Source organism: Frankliniella occidentalis, unplaced genomic scaffold, assembly GCF_000697945.3.
Source record: "Frankliniella occidentalis isolate FOCC.00 unplaced genomic scaffold, Focc_3.1 Scaffold91, whole genome shotgun sequence".
Classification (NCBI taxonomy): domain Eukaryota; kingdom Metazoa; phylum Arthropoda; class Insecta; order Thysanoptera; family Thripidae; genus Frankliniella; species Frankliniella occidentalis.
This window is the reverse complement of record NW_026267220.1, coordinates 257,406-276,644: the sequence shown is the minus strand read 5'-3', so window position 1 is coordinate 276,644 and position 19,239 is coordinate 257,406. Positions and strand designations below refer to the sequence as shown.

Here is a 19,239-nt window from a genome sequence, read left to right as displayed (position 1 = left end):
TTTACAACACCTTGACGTCATTCGATGGCGGAACTTCATGGGATGAATTGCCATGGTATCGAGTAATGGATTTTATCCATTTTAATCTGATGAAATTAATCACTCAGCGAAATTAAATAAACACTATTTCGGACCACAGTTCTCAATATTCTTTTCGATCTGGTTTTATTCCTGAATATACCCAGATAAATACCATAAAGTCGTATATTAGAGGATCGACATCCAGCTCGTCATCCTGGAAGGACTGAAATGCAAGAAATAAACCTGAAGGAGCCTCAGTAAAAGGACTTGGTGAGTAAACTATATCAAACGTTAGCGTCTAGTGGAAGTGAAATTACTGCCGTAAACGAAGTGAAGGTATTTAAGTACAGCCTAAATATAGCGTTGCAACTAAAATGGCGGAATGTACTGTGCCTAGGTGGCCGAACCTCTTTACTTAATTCCCATCAAAGCCAATTCCATATTTTGTGCCAGTTGTAGATTTTCTCATGAGTCGTTTACGCCTATGTTTATCTTACCAGTCGCTCTACAAACCTTGTAGGTTAAGTTTATTCTAATTAAGGTTATGTTCAGCGGACGCAAACTGGTGCTACCGACCCGGCAAATACTTGTTTGTGCAAATTACTCAGTGTGTATATTTTGGAAAGGAGTGTTTGTTAGTCCTCCTCTGACGGTTAATTTCTGAAATTGCGCCCTTTGCCTCTTAACTTTTCGTCTTCCGCTCGCGAGTAGCTCAGACTCAGACGCCCTGTCTCAGTTGTCCCTTTTGTTTTACGACTTTTTTTGGTATTACTATTCGATCCTCTGAAATACCTGACTTTATTCTCTACCCTTCTTGCTAGCATAATGTGGCGAACTTTTGTTATGTATTTGTGAATAGTTTACCAGTGTACTGCTAATCATTTTGTTAGACTACTCCTAACTACCCCCAAACTAACATGATTTCTGGTAAAATTCTTATTTTCTGTAACTTGTTGAAAAGCTAAACTGTTTACCATCGATTATGATGCTTAATTTTTTGATAGTATTCTTTATCTCTCATTGAATTATTGAATATATTATTTTCCCCCAGTTATGTTCTAGCCTTTTGGAGACAGCATAGGCTTTACTTGAATAACTCAGTGCATGACATGTACCGCATGTTTATAGGTGTGTTGGTTTTCTTTTTTTGATCTGCTTTGAGAGCATGAACATTTAGTCGTAAGAATCAATCCTCGTGTTCAGATAAGGAGTTCATAATCTCATTGACTTGAAAGTATTTTGTGTGATTTGCATGATTACAGAGCTCTTTCATATTTTTTATGTGCCTCTATTTCTTGTAATAGTTTATTTCTTCCATTCATGTAACACAATCATAGAAAGTTCAATTGATCCATTACTATGTTGGATACCAGATACCCATTCATTAAAATTCAGGAATATCAATGTTTTGTGAAGTACTGTATCATGATCAGTTTCACAGTGCTTAATTGAAATATTTCTATGACCAGCCCAAGTAAACATATAAATTTTCTTGCAGCCCCCTCAAAAAAATGTCCATTTAATTTGAATTTTGTTTTAAGGCTAAAAATTCATACTTTCCACCTAAGTTTTGTTAAGACTTAAAAGCTAAATTGCTGTTCGGTTGGTAAAGTTTGAGAGAAATCACAGATCCCTCTCATTATCACTCCTTTTTTCAAGATGAGAATGAAGTGCTCTCTCTACTTTAACATTTTAATACAACATTTACCAATTGCAAGGACAAAACTTAGAATAACTTACCTTCATTTCTTTGATCTGTTTTGGAGTCCTATTGGAAGGCTAGTTGAATTTTATCTCATGCATTTACAACTACTGTATTATATTACAACTTTATTTCTTTCCTGTTATTTGCATTTTTCTAATCCTTTGTTTCTTAAATTGACTTAACATTATGCTCTGTAAAATTGCCTACATTTACTGCTTCCTGTGCAGGTGCTGGCTTTGCTACTGTGGTGTACATTTAAACCCTGCTTGATGAGTCTTGCTTAGCTTCAGTTAAAGATGAGGTGAGACCTGGGTTCAGTGTAATTTTCAGACAGTAATTTTTAAATTTTTTTTTCTATGAGTACCATACCATACAATGGCATGGCGTGCATATCATAGATTTTGCTCCCATCCAATTCCCCCTACCTACTCATGTATATTATTCAAGTTTCTCATACGTAATGTCTTGTTGCAGGGGTCATGCTAAGTGGTCGTGATGCAGAACAAAACGGCTCTGCATCAAGTAGACACAGGCCAGAAAACTCCAAGGAGGGAGTTCTGTCAGATGAATCCAGGAACTCCTTGGGGATAAATAGCATGCAGCAATCTACTGATGGCTCTTCTGAATTAAGACACGGCCATCAGTCTGAAAGCAAGAAGAAAAGTAAGCGAAAACAAAGTTCTGAGAGCAAAGAAGATTTGAAGAAAGCACCTGCTATTGTTGAGTACTCGGATGTGAGTTCTGAAGACCTTTCTGCACCTGAAGCAGGAGAGATTCAAAGTGAAGACGGCTTTAATTTAAGTGAGGGGGAAGTTAGTCCTCAATTGCATCTCTCAATGCGGCATCACAGTGATTCCCATAGACACAGCAGCAGCAGCAGCAGCAAACATAGGGATAGAAAAACATCAGATTCAAGATACTTGTCACCGTCTCCTACGGAGGGCCATCATACCCATCGTAGGTCGTCACCATCAGGTGTACCCATATCCCCATCATCTCCATCTCACAAAAGTTCCCGCCATAAAGATTCATCAGATTCCAGGCACCGGAAGCACCGAGATATCCCATCTCCTTCCTTTCAAGACAGTGACTCCCCATCAGACTACCATAGTTCAAAGAATGATTTACATGCCATGCGACAGAAAGGAAAAAAGCACAAACGCGATCGTGACCGCAAACATGAGAAGAGCTCAAGACATTCATCGCCTAGGAAAAGGAGGAAGAAATCAAAGCATCATTCCCGAGATTCAAGCCAAGCTGCAACAAGTAGGAATGTTTCTCCCCCTAGTGCTGCTTCTCCAGGTTCTCCTGATGGCTGGGAGAAATCAGTAGCTCACAAGCACCACTCTCGAGACTCAAGTCAAACAGCGATGAGTAGGAATGTGTCTCCTCCCCCAGGTTCACCACGTTCCCCTCGGTCTCCTCTCGGATGGGAGAGGCCAATGCCACATGAGGATAGTAGGGCATCCTACCGAGGTACTCCTCGTACCCCTCCTCTGAAACATGGTCCCAGCACCTCTCCAGTGTCTCCTCCGTCGCGAGGTGCTGGCAGTGACATGGACATAGTGAGTGATGAACGTGATAGCCCTTCTTACTCCACAGCTAACCAACGCAGAAGGGTTAGTACATCTGCTGCATCTCCCCATACTTCCCCCCCACCTTCCAAAGGATATGACTCGCAGTTACCTCGTGATGTGGGAGGAAGACAAACTCCTCCTAGTCCTGGAGTGAATCGACGCCCTGTGTCTCCAAACTACAATCGTCGATCAAGAAGCCCTGATGGTAAGTGGCAATTTTTTTAATTCTTAGGATTTAATTTTACTAGTGTGTATTTTGGAAGGTTTCCAAGTTAATTAGATTTCTCCTGATGCCCTCAGAAAAGTAAATTGGGTGTACTGCTGTAGTGGGTAGCATTCTTTGCACAACATAGACTTGTATGCCAGCACATCAATGTGCCAAATTCTCTATTCCTATGATTTCTTTGGGGGGGGGGGATTTCTGCATTTATCATGTATTTGGATTTTTACGGTAGTTATCTCTCGATGCACACAGGAAAATTATACTGTTATTTTTATGCATTTCTTTAAAGTTTAAGAGTTAATTATGACTTAAATTTCGCAAAAAGTTCTACTGACACTTCAAAAACTCACCATATAATAATATGTTTATTTTTGGTATCCCCATGTATCTTCTGTTATTTAACAACATAGATTTATATCTTAATTTATATCCATATATCATATTTTAGCCTTTTGATCACCTAAAAGCTGTTTTTCTTTAAAAGAAATATTCTTTAATCCAACAGGGAGAATCCGTGATGGAAGAACACCAAGCCCTTCAAGAATAGCTCGTCTTCCTTCAGATAATAATCTAGTTTCTAATAGTCAATCAATGCGGGTAGATGAATGGAGAAGTCCACCCCTTATTTCTTCCCCCTCTGTGTCAAAGAGCCGTTCCAGACGGTAAGATCATCTCTACGTATTGTCTGAATGCTGAAGTAGAATTCTGCACTTCGACAGTATCTCCATACGCTTCATATTTTTATGTTTTCAGGTCTGCCAGTCCTCCAAGAAAATCGAGGAGAGGAGAAAAGCGAGACAGGGATACTATGGAACAAATAATTGTTCATAGGATAAATGACAGTCGACCTCGAGAGGGATCTGACCGCTTAGACAGAGAAAGAGATCGTTTAGATGATGACGCCTATGATAGGGACTCAAAACGGGATAGGGATAGGGAACCAGCATATCTGGATAGAGATAGGTATGACAGAATAGGTAGAGATAGACAGGACAGGTATGAGAGATCTGACCGCACTGAGAGGAAATCTCATCGAAGGGATAGGGACAGGACGAAGTCACACAAACGTTCAAGGCGTTCAAGAAGTCGTTCACGATCCCCACCTCCTCCAAGGTAAAGTGTGCTAATATTGTCTGTTTCTAACTATGATAACTCTTTTTTGTCATGATCCATTAATATATGTGTGTTTAATATGCAGAACGAGAAGGTCTAGTCGTTCGCCTCTATCACGGTCAAGAAGTAGAAGTCCTCAAAGGTGGAAAACATCTAGAAGTCGCTCTCCAGTTGGCTTGTCTCGGTCGAGACATTGGAGTGGCTCTCCCAATCGTTCTAGAAGGTTTGTTATCTCCAACTTTGTGTTTTACTGGTTACTTAGAACTATTTTAAGGAGCACAACTAATGTCCTGTTGTCTTTATCTTCCAGATCTTCAAGCAGGGGACATAAAACGTCTACTAAAAGAAGGTCAAGAACAAGAAGTCCCCTCCGAAGCCGGCGGTCTCGTACCCGCTCACCTCCAAGTAGAGGCCGCATCACTTCTAGGAGCCCTGTAAGAAGTCCTCGCACTCCAAGAAGCCCATCCTCTGCGGCCGCCCGACGTCTTCAAGCTGAGGTTCGTATAGTTCTTTTTTTATTGTTTCTTCTGAGTTGACCCAGTAGCTTTATTTTGTCTTACACACTTACACACCTTTTTATTTTTAATTTAGTCCAAGATTGGCGACACTAGTCTTGTAGCAGAAATGATGAAACGCCGTCAAACTCGTGAAACTGCTTTAAAGACTTTGGAAGCTCTTGGGAAGAAGAAAAAGGCCAATGAGGATGATGGTGATGTTACAATCATTGAACCTGATGGTGGTTAGTATACATCATTAAATCATTGAAGTTTTTTTTTTTTTTTCATATTTTCTTGTCAGTTTTTAATCATCACATATCCCCTCTTCAGATTCGCAGTCCTCTAAGAATGGTTTAGAGTCTATTCATCCAGATTATGTCTCTAAAACCAGTGATGTTAATCTTATACCAGTACCTGTCTGTGATGCAAATCAACTCGTAAGTTCCTTGAGCCTCTAAAATACAAATACAAGGAAATCTGTTGACTTGCAATCTTATAGATTTGACACACTTTTTCCTTAATTTTAACCATATGTTTCAGCCTGGAATGAATTATAATCATATGATGGATGTGGTGCCTCCACCAGCTCCCCCTCCAGGGCTATGGTATTCTCATGGACCTCCACCAATGTTGGGCATGATGCAACCCCATACATTCCAAATGGTTTGTGCTGGTTGATTGTTCTTCTTAAGTTAGTGCGTATTGGCATACTTATCTCTTGATTTATTTCTTGTGCAGCCCCCTGGAATTCCTCCCCCTCTTGGAATGATATCAGTCACTCAGCCTCCTCCACCACCCCAGATGCCATCCAAACCGCCAACCCATCTACCACCACTACAGGCACCACCATTACCCAATTTATCAACCCCACCCCCGCCTGTGAGATCAATGCCATCTATGTCGATACCCCCACCCTTATTACCTTCTCTACCTAATGGAGATGATAGAGAACTGAAACCATTTGGTAAGCATCTTAGATTTGTTTTATCCTACTCTGTTTTGCCAATTGTTTTTAACCATTTCTTTTTCCTTGCACAGATGGGTTTGATAAGAAAAGTCAAATCAGGTCAGACACACCAGTGCGTTCCAAGCCCAAAAACCTCACAAAATTACCTATGCCTCCAGGGCTTAATCAGAGTGATTTTGAAACCATTGATTCCCCACCTAGCAGAACCCCAAGTCCTGAGCCTAAGCCTAAAACTCCACCTAAAAAGAGCATCAAAGATCTGCCTCTTCCTCCTGTTGTTGGTGGATCAGAGGATTTCAGTGCTGATGAAGATGGTCCTCAGACTCCTCCTCCACCAACTAGCATGTCCAAACTTAATGTAGGAAAACCTGCTAAAGGAAAGTTAAAAAGACCCAAAATTGTTAACAAACATCGGCCATCCAGGAACAGTATGATGCCAGCCACTGGTGGAAAAGACTGGGGTGAACGCTGTGTTGATATGTTTGATGTTATCACACAGATTGGGGAGGGTACTTATGGACAGGTGTACAAAGCTAAAGACAAGAGAACAAGTAAGTGAATAATGGTATTGATAAATTTTGAATTTGTTGTGGACAAACAGTCATGTTTTTTTTGCATTTTACAGAAGAGATGGTTGCATTGAAAAAGGTTCGCTTAGAAAATGAAAAGGAAGGTTTCCCAATAACAGCTGTCCGAGAAATCAAAATTTTACGTCAGCTAAACCACAAAAATATTGTGAATTTGAGAGAAATTGTTACTGACAAACAAGATGCTCTAGATTTCCGCAAGGTAAGTTGATTTTACACCAGGTCAGTTTTTCAATCCTTAATCGTTTAAGCAGTTTTTATCCTCTTTGCTTTATTTTCAGGACAAAGGGTCTTTCTATCTTGTATTTGAGTACATGGACCATGACCTAATGGGGTTACTAGAATCTGGCTTTGTAGACTTTAAGGCTGTTCATAATGCTTCTATTATGAAGCAGTTGTTGGATGGATTAAACTATTGCCACAAGAAGAATTTTCTTCACAGAGATATTAAATGTAGCAACATACTTATGAACAATAAGTAAGTAGTTCTTTCCTACATTCTAGAAAATATACCTCAAGTCTGATAACCTTATTAACAATAATCCATTGTTGTTATTTTAGAGGTGAAGTGAAACTGGCGGACTTTGGTTTGGCTCGCCTTTACAATGCAGAAAATAGAGAGCGACCGTACACAAATAAGGTTATTACTTTGTGGTACCGTCCTCCAGAATTACTGTTGGGTGAAGAAAGATATGGGCCAGCTATCGATGTTTGGAGCTGTGGTTGCATTCTGGGTGAACTTTTTAACACTAAACCCCTATTCATGGTAAGAGCAAGCTGATTTACTTTGCCACTGAATATAAAAACTGACATTGAAGTGCCAAAATCTACATTGAATTTTCCTCTTTTGCCAGGCTAATACAGAGCTGAATCAACTAGAGAAGATATCTTCATTGTGTGGCACACCCACCCCTGCTGTGTGGCCTAATGTGATAAAGCTTCCCCTTTGGCACACAGTAAAACCTAAGAAAACCTATAGAAGACGTTTAAGAGAAGAATTTGAAAAATTAATGCCAACCCCTGCCTTAGATTTACTAGACCGCATGCTAGAACTAGACCCTGATAGGAGAATCACAGCAGAGGAGGCGCTTAAATCAGCTTGGTTGATAAAAGTCCAACCAGAAAAGTAAGTTATATATCTGTCCATCTCTGCTCTGATGAATCTAGTCCAATTATCTAGTATAAAATTTGATTTTTCTTGTGAATTAATTTCTCATCTTTTTTCCAGAATGTTACCACCTGACCTGCCTGTGACACAGGATTGTCATGAAATGTGGAGCAAGAAAAGACGAAAGCAAATCCGTGAGCAGCAAGATTGTGGTCCACATCTTCCTCAAGGAAAACCTCAAACTTCCAAAGATAAACCAATTAAAGCACCATTTGATGACAGCTTAGAGCAGGGCGGGTAAGATGTGTTGAATATATATCTCTTTCTTCCCCTGCATTGTCTGGATGTTGAGTGCTCTGGTAGCATGTGCAGGCCTAAAAAGAAAGCTTTAATTTGAAGGTGGTCGGTTTTGTAGGTTATTGTTGGATACGCCTGATGTAGTTTGGATACTTGTAACATCTCTGAATTATTTTTAACAAATTTTGTTTGTACAACATTAGATCCATTTTACTTATTTTCCCAGTTGATGTCTCTTTAGTTTGGCAGTGTTCTATCAGCTTCTGATACATGTTAGCTATCAATATTAGTCTTTAAAAAAATGTACCAATGAAACATTGGTATACTCTACCACCAATTGAATTTGTGATATACTAAGTCTGCCTGTGCTCCAACTTAGAAGAGGTAAAAATTGTCAAATTCTTTATAATTGTAAGGGTTTGGATATCACCAAAGTTTTAGCATAGGCATGGTTTATTACTCATGCTTTTTCCTCCCCAACACTGGAATAGATAGATTTTTTATGCGGATTTTATGATAAGTGGTCCAGGGCTTCACACATCCAAGACAGGTAATGAAATTTTGTACATTTGTATGGTAGGCTCTTGTAAATAATTATGAATATAATGTCTATAAATATGTATCTATGTATATGTCAAGGATGTCATTCGCAAAGTACTGTGCATGATCAATTACACAGAAAATCAGTGTCAACATATCTTTTTCCACATTGTTTTGTTTTCATGCCTTTGGCCTTTGCACCTGGTGGTGAACTCTGAGAAATTTCTATAGTCCTACTGCCTTAGATATAAATGTGCCAACTGGGCATTGAAACTGAGTAGTTTTTACGTTTTTTATCAGATCAAATGAATTGTTATAACTCTTTCTATTGGAAGAGGAAATATTTTGTGTACATAATGCCTGATAATGCATTTGACATCAGTTGGTGATCATGATGTCAATAAAGAATTACCCCTATGTTAAATGAACGGATTCAACTGTTTTCTTTATACTCAATCCCCACCCCACTCTTTCTACACTCAAATCAATGAAAGTATTGTATTTTTGTACACCTAAATACTAGATAATCTGACATTACGTCTCAGGTATATACTAATTTTCATTGGATTGGGTTCCAACATCGTTTTCCCTCTCACCAATTGGCTCAGAGTTCAACTTGTTCTCAATAGCTTGCATGGTTGTTGTAGGGTAAGGTAGACATGCCTGTGCTTGTCCTTTCAAGTAGTAATTTGCTATTTTTTTTATCTACATTGCCTACTCTTATTCTTGATTCAATTTTTGAATTGATAGATTAATTTAGTTTATCATCATAGTAGACTTGGCATTTGCATGGACATTTTTTTCTTCTCTTTGCTAGTAGAGTAAATCTAGTTCAGCTAGCAAGTGTGGCCAAGTTGCATTTGCATTAAAATATTTTTTTCTCTCTTATCTCTCTCTTCTTCCTTCCTTTTTTTTCCTTTTTTTTTCCATCTTATAATTAACTACATTTTTCCAAATTCTTTGAAAGGGGAACTATACAGAGCAAAGTATCTAGAATAGGCAGTTTCCAGTTTTGTTACATTTAGATGCACATTAAACAATATGGGTACATACTCATTAAAAAGTGGTATCAGAGTTTATGTTCTTGCACTGCACCAATGTGCAATGCAGCACAATCCTGAACTATAGACTTGATGGTGAGTTCAAGCAGATACTACATTGCAGTTTCCAAGTGAAAATGCTTAATCTTTTAAAATCTGCTACTACTTGTTACGGTGTTATTACATGTCCTGTTGGAGAATATTAAAGTATTCCATAAATCAGTCTGGATAACTTTGAATATTTACCAATCCCATAATAAATGCTTTATAGCTTTATTATTTCTGTATAATCCTATTTTTGGTAATGTTTACAATTATGTTTCAATTCCTTTTATTTTATTATCAATCATTATAAAAGATGCTTGCGCTTGCCTAGTTTGATGTTTGGCTTGTTCTTCCAGATCAAGTAATTCTTCCCCATCAAAACGAGCGCCCTATGACAGGTAATGACCATATTAAGTCTTCATTTAAAGTTCATTTTTTCCATTTGTCTCTAAAAATAATCTTGTATGATTTATCAAAAGAATCTTTTTTTTTTAGTCTATCATTACAATTTTATCATGACATAATTCCAGCAACTTTTAAATCTGTTTTCTTCATACTCTTAGTCCACGTTTTGATCTTATTCCAGTTCTTCAAGGACACTGAAAATGGAGGCTGGTTTTACTTATCATGCATCAAGCAGTGAATATAATCAGCAATCACTTACTGCCGCTATCGCCGCTGCCACTGGCATGTCATCTCCGGCACCTCGTCGACCAAACCGTCTGGGACCCCGTAATCCTCAACCATCATCATACTCACCTCCTTTACCAGATGAAAATATTCTTCCTGATGTTTCACTTTACAAACAACTCTCAATCATTGCGGACTATGTTGTGAGAAAGTTTCCCATTAGAGTTCATCATTTATTGGCACTTCATCAGGAGAATGAGGTACATAATTTTAAGAACACTCGAATTTGACCATTGGGATACCTTAATAATCTATGTTTTTTACAGGCTGATGGTGCATTGGTTGAAAGACTTCAGTGGGATCTCAGGCAGGCCTTTGAAACTGCACATGCATCCAACCAACTTCCAGCAGTTCCTCAAAAGTTCCCTCGAGTTGATCCCAAATTAGTCATCTTTAACGGCCCTAGTAAGTTGAAATTTTAACTTGAGTAGATTGGAAGAAAAGAAACAATACCTGGTTTTCCCTTAAACCAAAAAAATCTTGATTTCAGATGTGAATGCATCAGGTAGGCCTGCCTCAGGGTCAAACACTGGATTTGATGCATATGCTGTGTATGCTGGGGACAACGCAGTTAATCCAACTGTACCCCAAGAGACCATAGCTAGTGAAGCTGTGCGATCAACATTATCAACGTTGTTAAATAAGAATGGTTTTCCTGTGGCTGCTGGAATGCTGAAGCATTCACTTTCTCAGCAATCTAAGGAACCGCAAGATGCAGGTATGGAGAATTACTCATCTCGGAGGAGCATATCCACAGCTTATGAACAGCACCCCATTCCTACCTTACAGTCAACTGTAAACAGTAGCAATGGACAAAATGTGTTTGATAATCAGAACCATATTAGCAGCATGTGGTAAAATTGCTTTTTACTGTCAAAATACCCCACGCACAGTTTTTTTTTTTTTTTTTTTTTTTGTACAGTAGCTAAGTTTATTACCCCCAGTACTGTTACTGTTAATTATAATGCTAGCATAGGTGCTGTTGTTGTTGTTTTTGTGTGTGTGTGTTTCAAACCATTAATTTTATGTGACCCCTGTAATTCTCTTTGTGTTTTTTGAACTCTGCCTGCTTTTAACACTCTTCACATACTATTTGATCATACTTTGATTTAGATTCGGTTTTCAAAGTAATATGCTATCTGAAGAAAATGCAGTGAGAAATTTTGATACATAATCTACAGTGTAAACCTTCAGCAATGTTTGCAGCATGAGCTTTTTGCTTTCATATTTTGTGTTCTATTCTATCTGATATGAAATGAACTACCCCTGTAAATAAGTATTTTTATTTCAAGAATTTTCTATCCTTCCTTGATTGTGATATGTATTTTGTATTCATACATAGCTTTTTGTACATCATTCTCTACTTCACAGAATTTCTTTCGAATTGTTATATCTATTTTCCCTATTTTGGAGGCATGCCAAGTTAGACGAATATTTACTTATATTGAAAAACAAAAATTTATCTGCATGCTCAATTTTTTTGTGATGTTCTTTGCTTGTTTTTTGGGCTGATGCTGGATTTTGAAATCAAAATGAACTTTCTTATATCCACTTTGTTGTATGTCCTAGATTTTTAATTCATGAACTGTAGAGCAATTATAGTAAAGAGATACAAATGCTGTTTTATTATTCCAGGAAACAGCTATGCCAGTGGTGACCAATTTACTGGTGGACAGTAAATATTAACCCATCTGAGGATGATAGAAGTGCATTCATCTTCAACTTTTCTTATTTCATGTTTTCAGGCATCGGGGTGAAAATGTTATGTTATGCAACCGCAAATGCATTGTTTCTATCTATTGTACATAAATTTTAGAAACTTGTACCTATCGACTATCACTGTAAGTTACTTCTATTGTAAGTTATGAATAAATAAAGCCAATCAACTACCCATCTTCCCAGTTTAATTCAAAACTTCCTTTCTTCTTGTCTTTGAATTTTCTGAAGAATTCTCTCCTCTTGAAATCGCTAGGACTCTACCCCGCCCTTGCCCTGGTTCCTCTTTGCCACTTCCTCCAGCGCAGTGGCGGCTCATATCTGGAATGCCATACAGGTGGAAGGAGCGAGAGGGGTAAGAGGGGGAGCGGCGCGTCTAAAGAGAGACTGGAGAAGGACACGAGATATGCAGTACAATGGAGAGGAGGAGGAGGAGGGAAGTTCGGCTTCGTCCGTCTTGGCTCGGCTCGACTCGGCCCGGCCGAACCGCAGCCAGCCAGCAGCCAGCCGCCGCCAGCCAGCCAGGCAGCCAAGCCAGTCAGCCAGTCCCAGCAGTCGTGAGCTGACCGTGTCCGGACGAACGTCGTCTGTGCTGGAGTTGTTACCTTCCAGTCGGCAGGTGTTGAGGAAATGCGGTGATTTCCCTTAGACGTAGCGCCGCCCCCTCTCTCAAGGATACTTCATCATCAGGGATTGCAGTGTCTGTGTAGTGTGTGTGTGCGCCCAGTGCTCTCCAAGTGCAAGCCTGTGAGTGAGTTCGCCACCACCATGCCGTGCTCCGCGGTTACCTTGTCGCTCGCCACCATCACGGCCGTGATCGCCGCGGCCCTCCTCTCCATCGCCTTCGGCACGGACAACTGGCAGTACATCGAAGTGAAGCGGGCGCAGATACAGGTGAGTCGCACCCGAGTGCACCGGAACCAAACTGCACGCGCCGTGCAACAGGTGGGGCAGCCGACCACTGGCCGACCGGGCAGAGAGGAGCATTTCTCACTGCTCGGGGTACACGCCAAAAAAAGCTGTTAGGGGAAGGAAAACGACGGAGGTCTTGTCGCTCTCTTAGAAGTATTAGTAAAATAGCACTTTTTGAACTTCTATTGCGTACTAGTTTTTTAACTCTTCACTTTTTTGCTCTCAATTTTTAACGGATTGGATTGGTTTTCGTGGGTGTGCTTATTTTATTCTTACATTTTTAAAAACTATTATGTCTTGTCGTTTGAAACACCCTAAAGTTATGTCGTTTTATTATTTTTTTCCTCTTTTTTGTCTTTAAATATAATTTTAGAGTGGTCTGGAAAGGAGGGTCCACTAGGGGGTCTGGTCGTGTGGCGAGCTGGCAGGTGCCTGCCACCCTCCCGGAGCAGCCTGGGGGGTTACATGCCGGCCAGCGCACCCTCCTGCCCGAACGGCCTGAACCGACACCTTCGGAGGGGCAGGACCGCTCGTTATCGGATGTCTCTGATGCGGGAGCAGGAAGCGAAGCGGTGGTCCGGGTGGTCCTCCTCACACCTCGGGGGTGGTCTCTCTAGGGTGCCCCCCCCCCTCCCCCGCAACACTCACGCGCCCACAATTAGGATTTGTTTGAATAGGAATGCTGGGAAGGCAGGCGCCGCCGCTGGACAGGCGCGCAATTTGATAATAATGTGGGAAGGAGGGACCGAGGTGGGGTTCGTGGTGGGGGGAGGGGGGGGGGCCTCGCAGGTGAGTGGCCCTCACCTCGCCCGAGTCAAAACCGGGAAATAAATACCCTACAAATTTTTGTCGTTTACTTGAACCCCCTTTTCACCATATTCCTCGCAGTGCACTCTGTGCATGCGCGCGATGATGCGGGATAGCGGTCTGCGCCACCCGATACGCCCTGACCAGGTCACCCCGCGGCCCCGCGGCGGTGGAAGTGGAAGTGAAGTGTCAACGCGCTAGCGCTAAGCACCTAATGGGGGCGATGGCGCGCTAGCGGGACCGGGGAAGACGCACCCTCGGCGGCGGTGGCGGGGGCGGGTGGCACTTCCCCCGTGCAAGCGAGCGAGAGAGGGGTGGCGGTGGCGGCGGCGGCGGCTTTGCCTTCTCTGCAAAGATACGAGCGAGACCGATCGAACCAAACTCGTCTTGGAGCGACCAGCGACCGGGTCAGGCCGGCATCGATTCAGCAAACACTTTCGACCCATCATCGCTTCGGCATAAGGCGAGCATCGCGGTGCGGAGAAAACCGCGCCTCCTCTTCCTGCTGCTGCTGGTGGTGGTGCCGCTCCTCCGAGAGCCGATGATTCAAATTAGCCGGCCTATCGGTTCTGTCCAGTGGCAGGGGCCTGTATACCAGAGGCGCCCGCGGAGTAGACTTTCTCCCCTCCTCTCCTGTAATTACCTGGAAAATGCTACTACGGCCGGCCCAGAGTGGAGTGTCCGCCTGTCCATCCGGTCGCTCAGCTTGAGCTGCTCGGCGCTGCATTGGCGGCCGTCCCGTGTCCCCTGCTCTGCGCTCCGCACCGATCGCTGTTTGCACACGGAGGCACTGTGCAATCCGCTCGCCCCGCCCCGCGACTCGCGGATGTTTGTCAACAACGCGAGCCGGTGGATGGGACGCGCGGATGCCACCGCCGTCTTGTCGGTTTGGGCCTCGCCGACAGTGGCGTAGCGTAGCAGTGGCGAGTACTAGTAGATACTACTACGCGAAACACCAGCGCCGCCGTGCGCTTGCCGCATCAAAACTGAAACTGTGGAACAGTGTCCGCTGACAAGTCTGCGTCTAATGTGAGAGGCGCTGCTGGTGTGAGGAGGTGCTGCTGCTGCGGGGCCCGCCGGGCTTGGTGGTGCAGGTGCAGGGCGGCGTGGGTCCCATTGTCTGCTCACCGGACACTCCTCCCCCTCCCCTCCCACCCTGTCGCACGTTGCCCGCCCCTCGTGTCATAACCCTGTTCGTCTCGTCTTTCCTCACCACGCGCCACCGCCAGCCCATAGACACCCCCCGACACTTAGGCAATCTTTTCTTCTACGTTTTATCTTTTCATTCCGGCATAATTTGTTTTTCTGAATGTTTCACTTTGCAAGTTTTCAGTTTAAGCTAGATTAAGTGGATAGCTTGGCCGGCCTACTATTTCATTTGTTTTAGCGATCATCTCCGCTGCTTGGGAATGGCTCGCCCCGCCCCGCCCCGCCGCAGTCGCGGCTATTGATTGCATTGTCTCCGATAGGAAGGGCTTTTGCTCGGCAGCCCAGTTCCCATCACCGGGAGGTCGCGCCCGTCCCGCCGCCGCCGCCGCCGCCGCCGCGCCCTCCTGGCCCCGTCCTCGTAGTCCTATCCCCGCGCGCTGCTAAACGGGAGCGCTCGCGGGCGCGGGGCGGCGAGGCGAGGGCGGCCGAGCGGTGAAAGCTCTTCTTCTCTATCGTTTTGGTGACCATCGCGATCGGCGCGCGTGCCAATCTTTCTCCTCCTCCTCCTCCTTCTCTTTCTGCTTGACGCGGCGGCGGCGTCGTCCTCCTGCTCGGCGAGGAATGCTGTGCGCGGCGTGGCGCGGCTCCGATGTGGAGCGGGGCGCGGGCCGGCCGGCGGGACCGCCGAGGAACGCGCGGCGCCACTGCTGCTGCTGCTAGCTTCGACTTGGCGGAAATCGCTGGGTTAGTTTGTGAGGAGGGAGTTATTTTGCCCGACATACAAAGGTTTGTTGTCGGGAACTTCAGCCTATCCTCTCGGCCTCCATTCTTGGCTCTTGCTGGAGGAAGGCGGGGCGGACACGGGGGGCATTCCCTTCCCTTGCTTATTGCCCGCGGCGTGTTATTGTATGACGACTCCAGTCGCGAAAACGGTTTTGCTCGTTGTGATTTTTGGGAGCGGGCACGCCCTGTGAATGTGTGTGTGTGTGTGTGTGTGTGTGTCTGTGTGTATGTTTGCGTGTACGTGCGTGCGTGAGCGTGATTACCATGATGATCTGGGAGGCGCGGCCGCGCGGTCGGAAGGAAATTGCCGCGCGCCGCGCTCACGTCGTTGTCCGTATAGCTTGTCAGCGAGGTGGAATGATGGATTACATTTTGTGCGTCTTTTGCCGATTCGTCGTGGGGTGGGTGGTGGTGGGACTCGAACACGAACACGCCGCCCCGCCGCGCGCCTTATTCGCTGCTGCTGCTGCTGCTGCTGCTGCTGCTGCTGCTCGGATTGGGTTGGTTGGGAGAGGATCGAGGCAGAAGAGGTCTTCGCCCTCCGCGTGGTGGTGGTGCCGGAGGAGGTGCTTGCCAGCGTGGTGGTGGTGGCGGCGCGGTGCCTCGCAGCGGAGGCCCTCGGCCACGCCGTTGCCGTTGGCCCGCGGCGGCCGCGCCCCGCCCCGCCACCACACGCAGCGGCCGCGAGAAACTCGTTGGCGGCCGCCTGTCTCGCTCTTTTTATTTTTCCTCGGTCGTCGCGTTTGCGATGCGTTATGCAGCATCAAGCAGTCTGTCGGGTCTACGGTGCGGGGGCCTTCCGATGGCTCCGAGCAGATGCATTGTGTTTTTCTTTTTCTTATGATAATCGTGCGAGCTTGCGCTGCGCGTCCCGTCCGACGACTCATCGCTCGGCTCACAGCGGGAGCGGGGGTTTCTCTTACGCCCTGTACCCCCTCCACTTCCCTTCTAAAAGCACTCCGCGCCCTACGAATGGCGCCTCGTCAACTTTTACCTCCGTTGTAGTACAAGTACATACTCAATCGTTAATTACCCACCTCCACTCTTGTTGCCAACACTCTGTTTTTTATTTTGCGGTGGAAGGACAACCTTTTGTGGAAATGCCGCTCTGTGGCAGCAAGATACAGTGAAACCTCCGTAGATGCCCAGCAATCGGGACCGAGCTCTTGCAAATATGGAGGTTGTCAAAACGTTTGCCAGATGTTGGTTGACGAGAGTTCGGAGCCTCGCCCGGCCATAAAGTCTATTGTGTGCCGCCTCGCCCGAGAGGTGAGCCGCGCCTGCCCGATCGCTGCCTGGCCCAGCCTCGCCTGCCCGACGTCCGACACTGCGCACCCGCTGCTGGCCGGCCGGCCGGCGATGCCCGTCCGGCGTGGGCTGGGCCAGGCAATGCTCGAGCCCGCGCTCCACTCGGAGTACAGCCTGTCAATCAAGCCGGCTTAAGGGAGAGTCGCGTAAACGTTTTCATTTTTCGGGGCAGGGGCCGGTCCTTAATATGCGCATCTACGGAGGTTGCATCTACGGAGGTTTCACTGTATTTTCACTTCGTCCCCAGCGGCAATCGCGTGCTCGCTGCCAACCTAGTAGCATTGCTCATTTCCTATTTCCTGCAATGAGGAAGTAAAAGTACGTATGCGCTCTTTGGCTCTTTCTAAACTTTGGCTGTGGTGCCAACATTTGGCAACGGATGTTACATTGCCAGAAGTCCGTAGTGAAGGTACCAGTTGGCGGATAAACCCCGCGCAAGAGTTAGACTGTCGGGCGCGAACAGGAGTGCTACGAGAGTTTGCTTATCACCTCTGACCATGGCGCCTTATGGGCCGTGCGAGTAGGCAACCCGCCCGCACGCAGGAATGCGGCACAGCATACCTACAGGCGCGCGGTTAATCAGCCACCTGTTAGGGCCTACATTGCAACAAATTTGGCTGTGAAAGTGAAATGTTATTATTTCTGAATGCGTATTAACTGACAAAATTTGACTATGAGGTATTGATTGCCAGATGTTACTTGTGCTTGTTCATCGACGGCCAAAAGGCCATAAAGCCACTTGCTTGGCACTGAACGAGTCATTGCAAGTGGAGAGGTATGGTGAACATGTCGTATTGGCAGAGTCGAGGACAGCTCAGTTCATCATCGCCAGAAATACGAAACAGCGTGTGAAAATATTCGACTACTTCTAAATAAACGACGGCTGCTGTCGAACGATTCCCGATTAAATGCCTACTCTCCCGCGCGGACAGACAACCGTTAATTCCATTGTGCATTCCAGTCCCCCCGGCCGGTCGGGCCAAGGCTTCCTCCTCCTGGCCAGTCGCTCTCTTCATCAAAGTTTCTGGTTCATCTACTCAGTCAGGTAGTCGTTTGGGCCGGGCCCAGTGGCCGGGCCCAGTGGCCGGGGCCTAACGCGTGAAAGTCTGTCCGGCCGCGTCTGCCTGGAATGGGTTGGGTTGGGCGGGGCTGGGCTGGGCTGAGCGATGTGGCGTGGCACGGCGTGGCACGGCGTGGCACGGCGTGGCGAGGGGCCTTTCGGCCAACCTGCCGGCCGGCTGTGGCCGCTCGCTGCTCAGCTGACCAGTTCTCCTCGGATCCGCCACATTCCCCAATTCAAGTTTCGGCGAAGCATTTTTCGTTTTTATTTTGAAATTTTTCTTCCCTTCACCGTATATATCGTTTTTATTTTTCATGTTTTAAAAATTGTTTAATGCGAAAGTTATGGGTACCGTACACGCAGCCCGGCCGGCCTGTGGCTCGCCTTCTCAATCACGTTTACAGCCTTGGAAGGGCGAAGGGCGGCGGGCTGGAGTTTATCGCCGAGGTATATTTCACCTCCCTCCCTCCCTGGCCTGCTGTGGCTCGCTCGCTGTGCTCTTCCGCCGCGGGCATTGAGGTCTCTCTGCCGTCGGCGTGGCCAGCTTGACCAGCTCCAGCGCTGCGCTGTGCTGTGCTATGGGCGTAGTGCTGCCGTCGGCAAGGTGACCCCCGCCGCGGCCGCGCCGCGGACCTGAACAAGACCGACGGGCTGGGTGGGGCCCAGGGCGGGGCGCCCTGCTCTGTGTTCGCTATGGGACACTGGCGACATAAAGGTCAAGGACGGTGCGCACGGCGGGCGCGTTGACGAGTCGCTGCTGGCTGGCTGCACCGCGGCGGTGCTCTTCACGGCGACGACGGGGAGGTTGAGGAGGTGCGCGGCGGCGGCGACACGCGTGCCTCGCGGGGCTCGGGCCGAGGCGCGAGGCCAAATACAACGGGATTTCTGCAGTGCACTTTGCGCCGCGTGCCGGTGAGGCGGGCCGCGGGCCGCCGCGCCTTCCTTGTGGGGCTCCCCGCCACGCCCCGCCACGCCCCGCCACGCTACGGCCTGACGTGTCGCCTCGCGTGGCGGGGCGTAGCGAGCACCGGGCGGCGTGCATGCTGCTGAGGGCCGTGGGGGGCGAGGGGGCACGGAGGTGAGAGAGAGAGGGG

At 46.0% G+C, this 19,239-nt stretch overlaps 2 protein-coding genes across 6 annotated transcripts in view; both read left to right on the top strand.

The window, feature by feature from the left end:
- Positions 1-12: 12 nt before the first annotated feature.
- LOC113213044 (cyclin-dependent kinase 12) lies at positions 13-12,303 on the top strand. 4 transcript variants are annotated; one of them, XM_026431970.2, is made up of 22 exons: positions 13-291; positions 1,954-2,027; positions 2,201-3,508; positions 4,032-4,188; positions 4,280-4,639; positions 4,725-4,862; positions 4,950-5,136; positions 5,231-5,378; positions 5,467-5,573; positions 5,677-5,799; positions 5,875-6,100; positions 6,175-6,654; positions 6,729-6,892; positions 6,972-7,168; positions 7,252-7,456; positions 7,545-7,816; positions 7,919-8,095; positions 10,077-10,118; positions 10,307-10,610; positions 10,677-10,815; positions 10,901-11,128; positions 12,046-12,303. In XM_026431970.2, the coding sequence occupies exons 3-22, from the start codon at positions 2,206-2,208 to the stop codon at positions 12,087-12,089; spliced, it is 5,001 nt and encodes a 1,666-aa protein (XP_026287755.1). In that variant the 5' UTR covers positions 13-291; positions 1,954-2,027; positions 2,201-2,205; the 3' UTR covers positions 12,090-12,303. The 4 variants fall into 4 exon arrangements, with proteins under 4 accessions (XP_026287755.1, XP_026287752.1, XP_026287753.1 ...); XM_026431967.2 differs by having other exon boundaries at positions 10,901-12,303; XM_026431968.2 differs by lacking the exon at positions 1,954-2,027 and having other exon boundaries at positions 10,901-12,303.
- Positions 12,304-12,649: 346 nt separating this feature from the next.
- LOC113213063 (uncharacterized) overlaps positions 12,650-19,239 on the top strand; it is a 33,711-nt gene continuing 27,121 nt past the window's right edge. The window contains exon 1 of one of the 2 annotated variants that reach the window (XM_026432003.2): positions 12,650-13,020. In XM_026432003.2, the coding sequence (XP_026287788.1) occupies positions 12,895-13,020 (126 nt within the window). In that variant the 5' untranslated portion in view covers positions 12,650-12,894. The remainder of the gene's footprint in view (positions 13,021-19,239) is intronic. The other variant, XM_026432002.2, reaches the window with a different exon arrangement.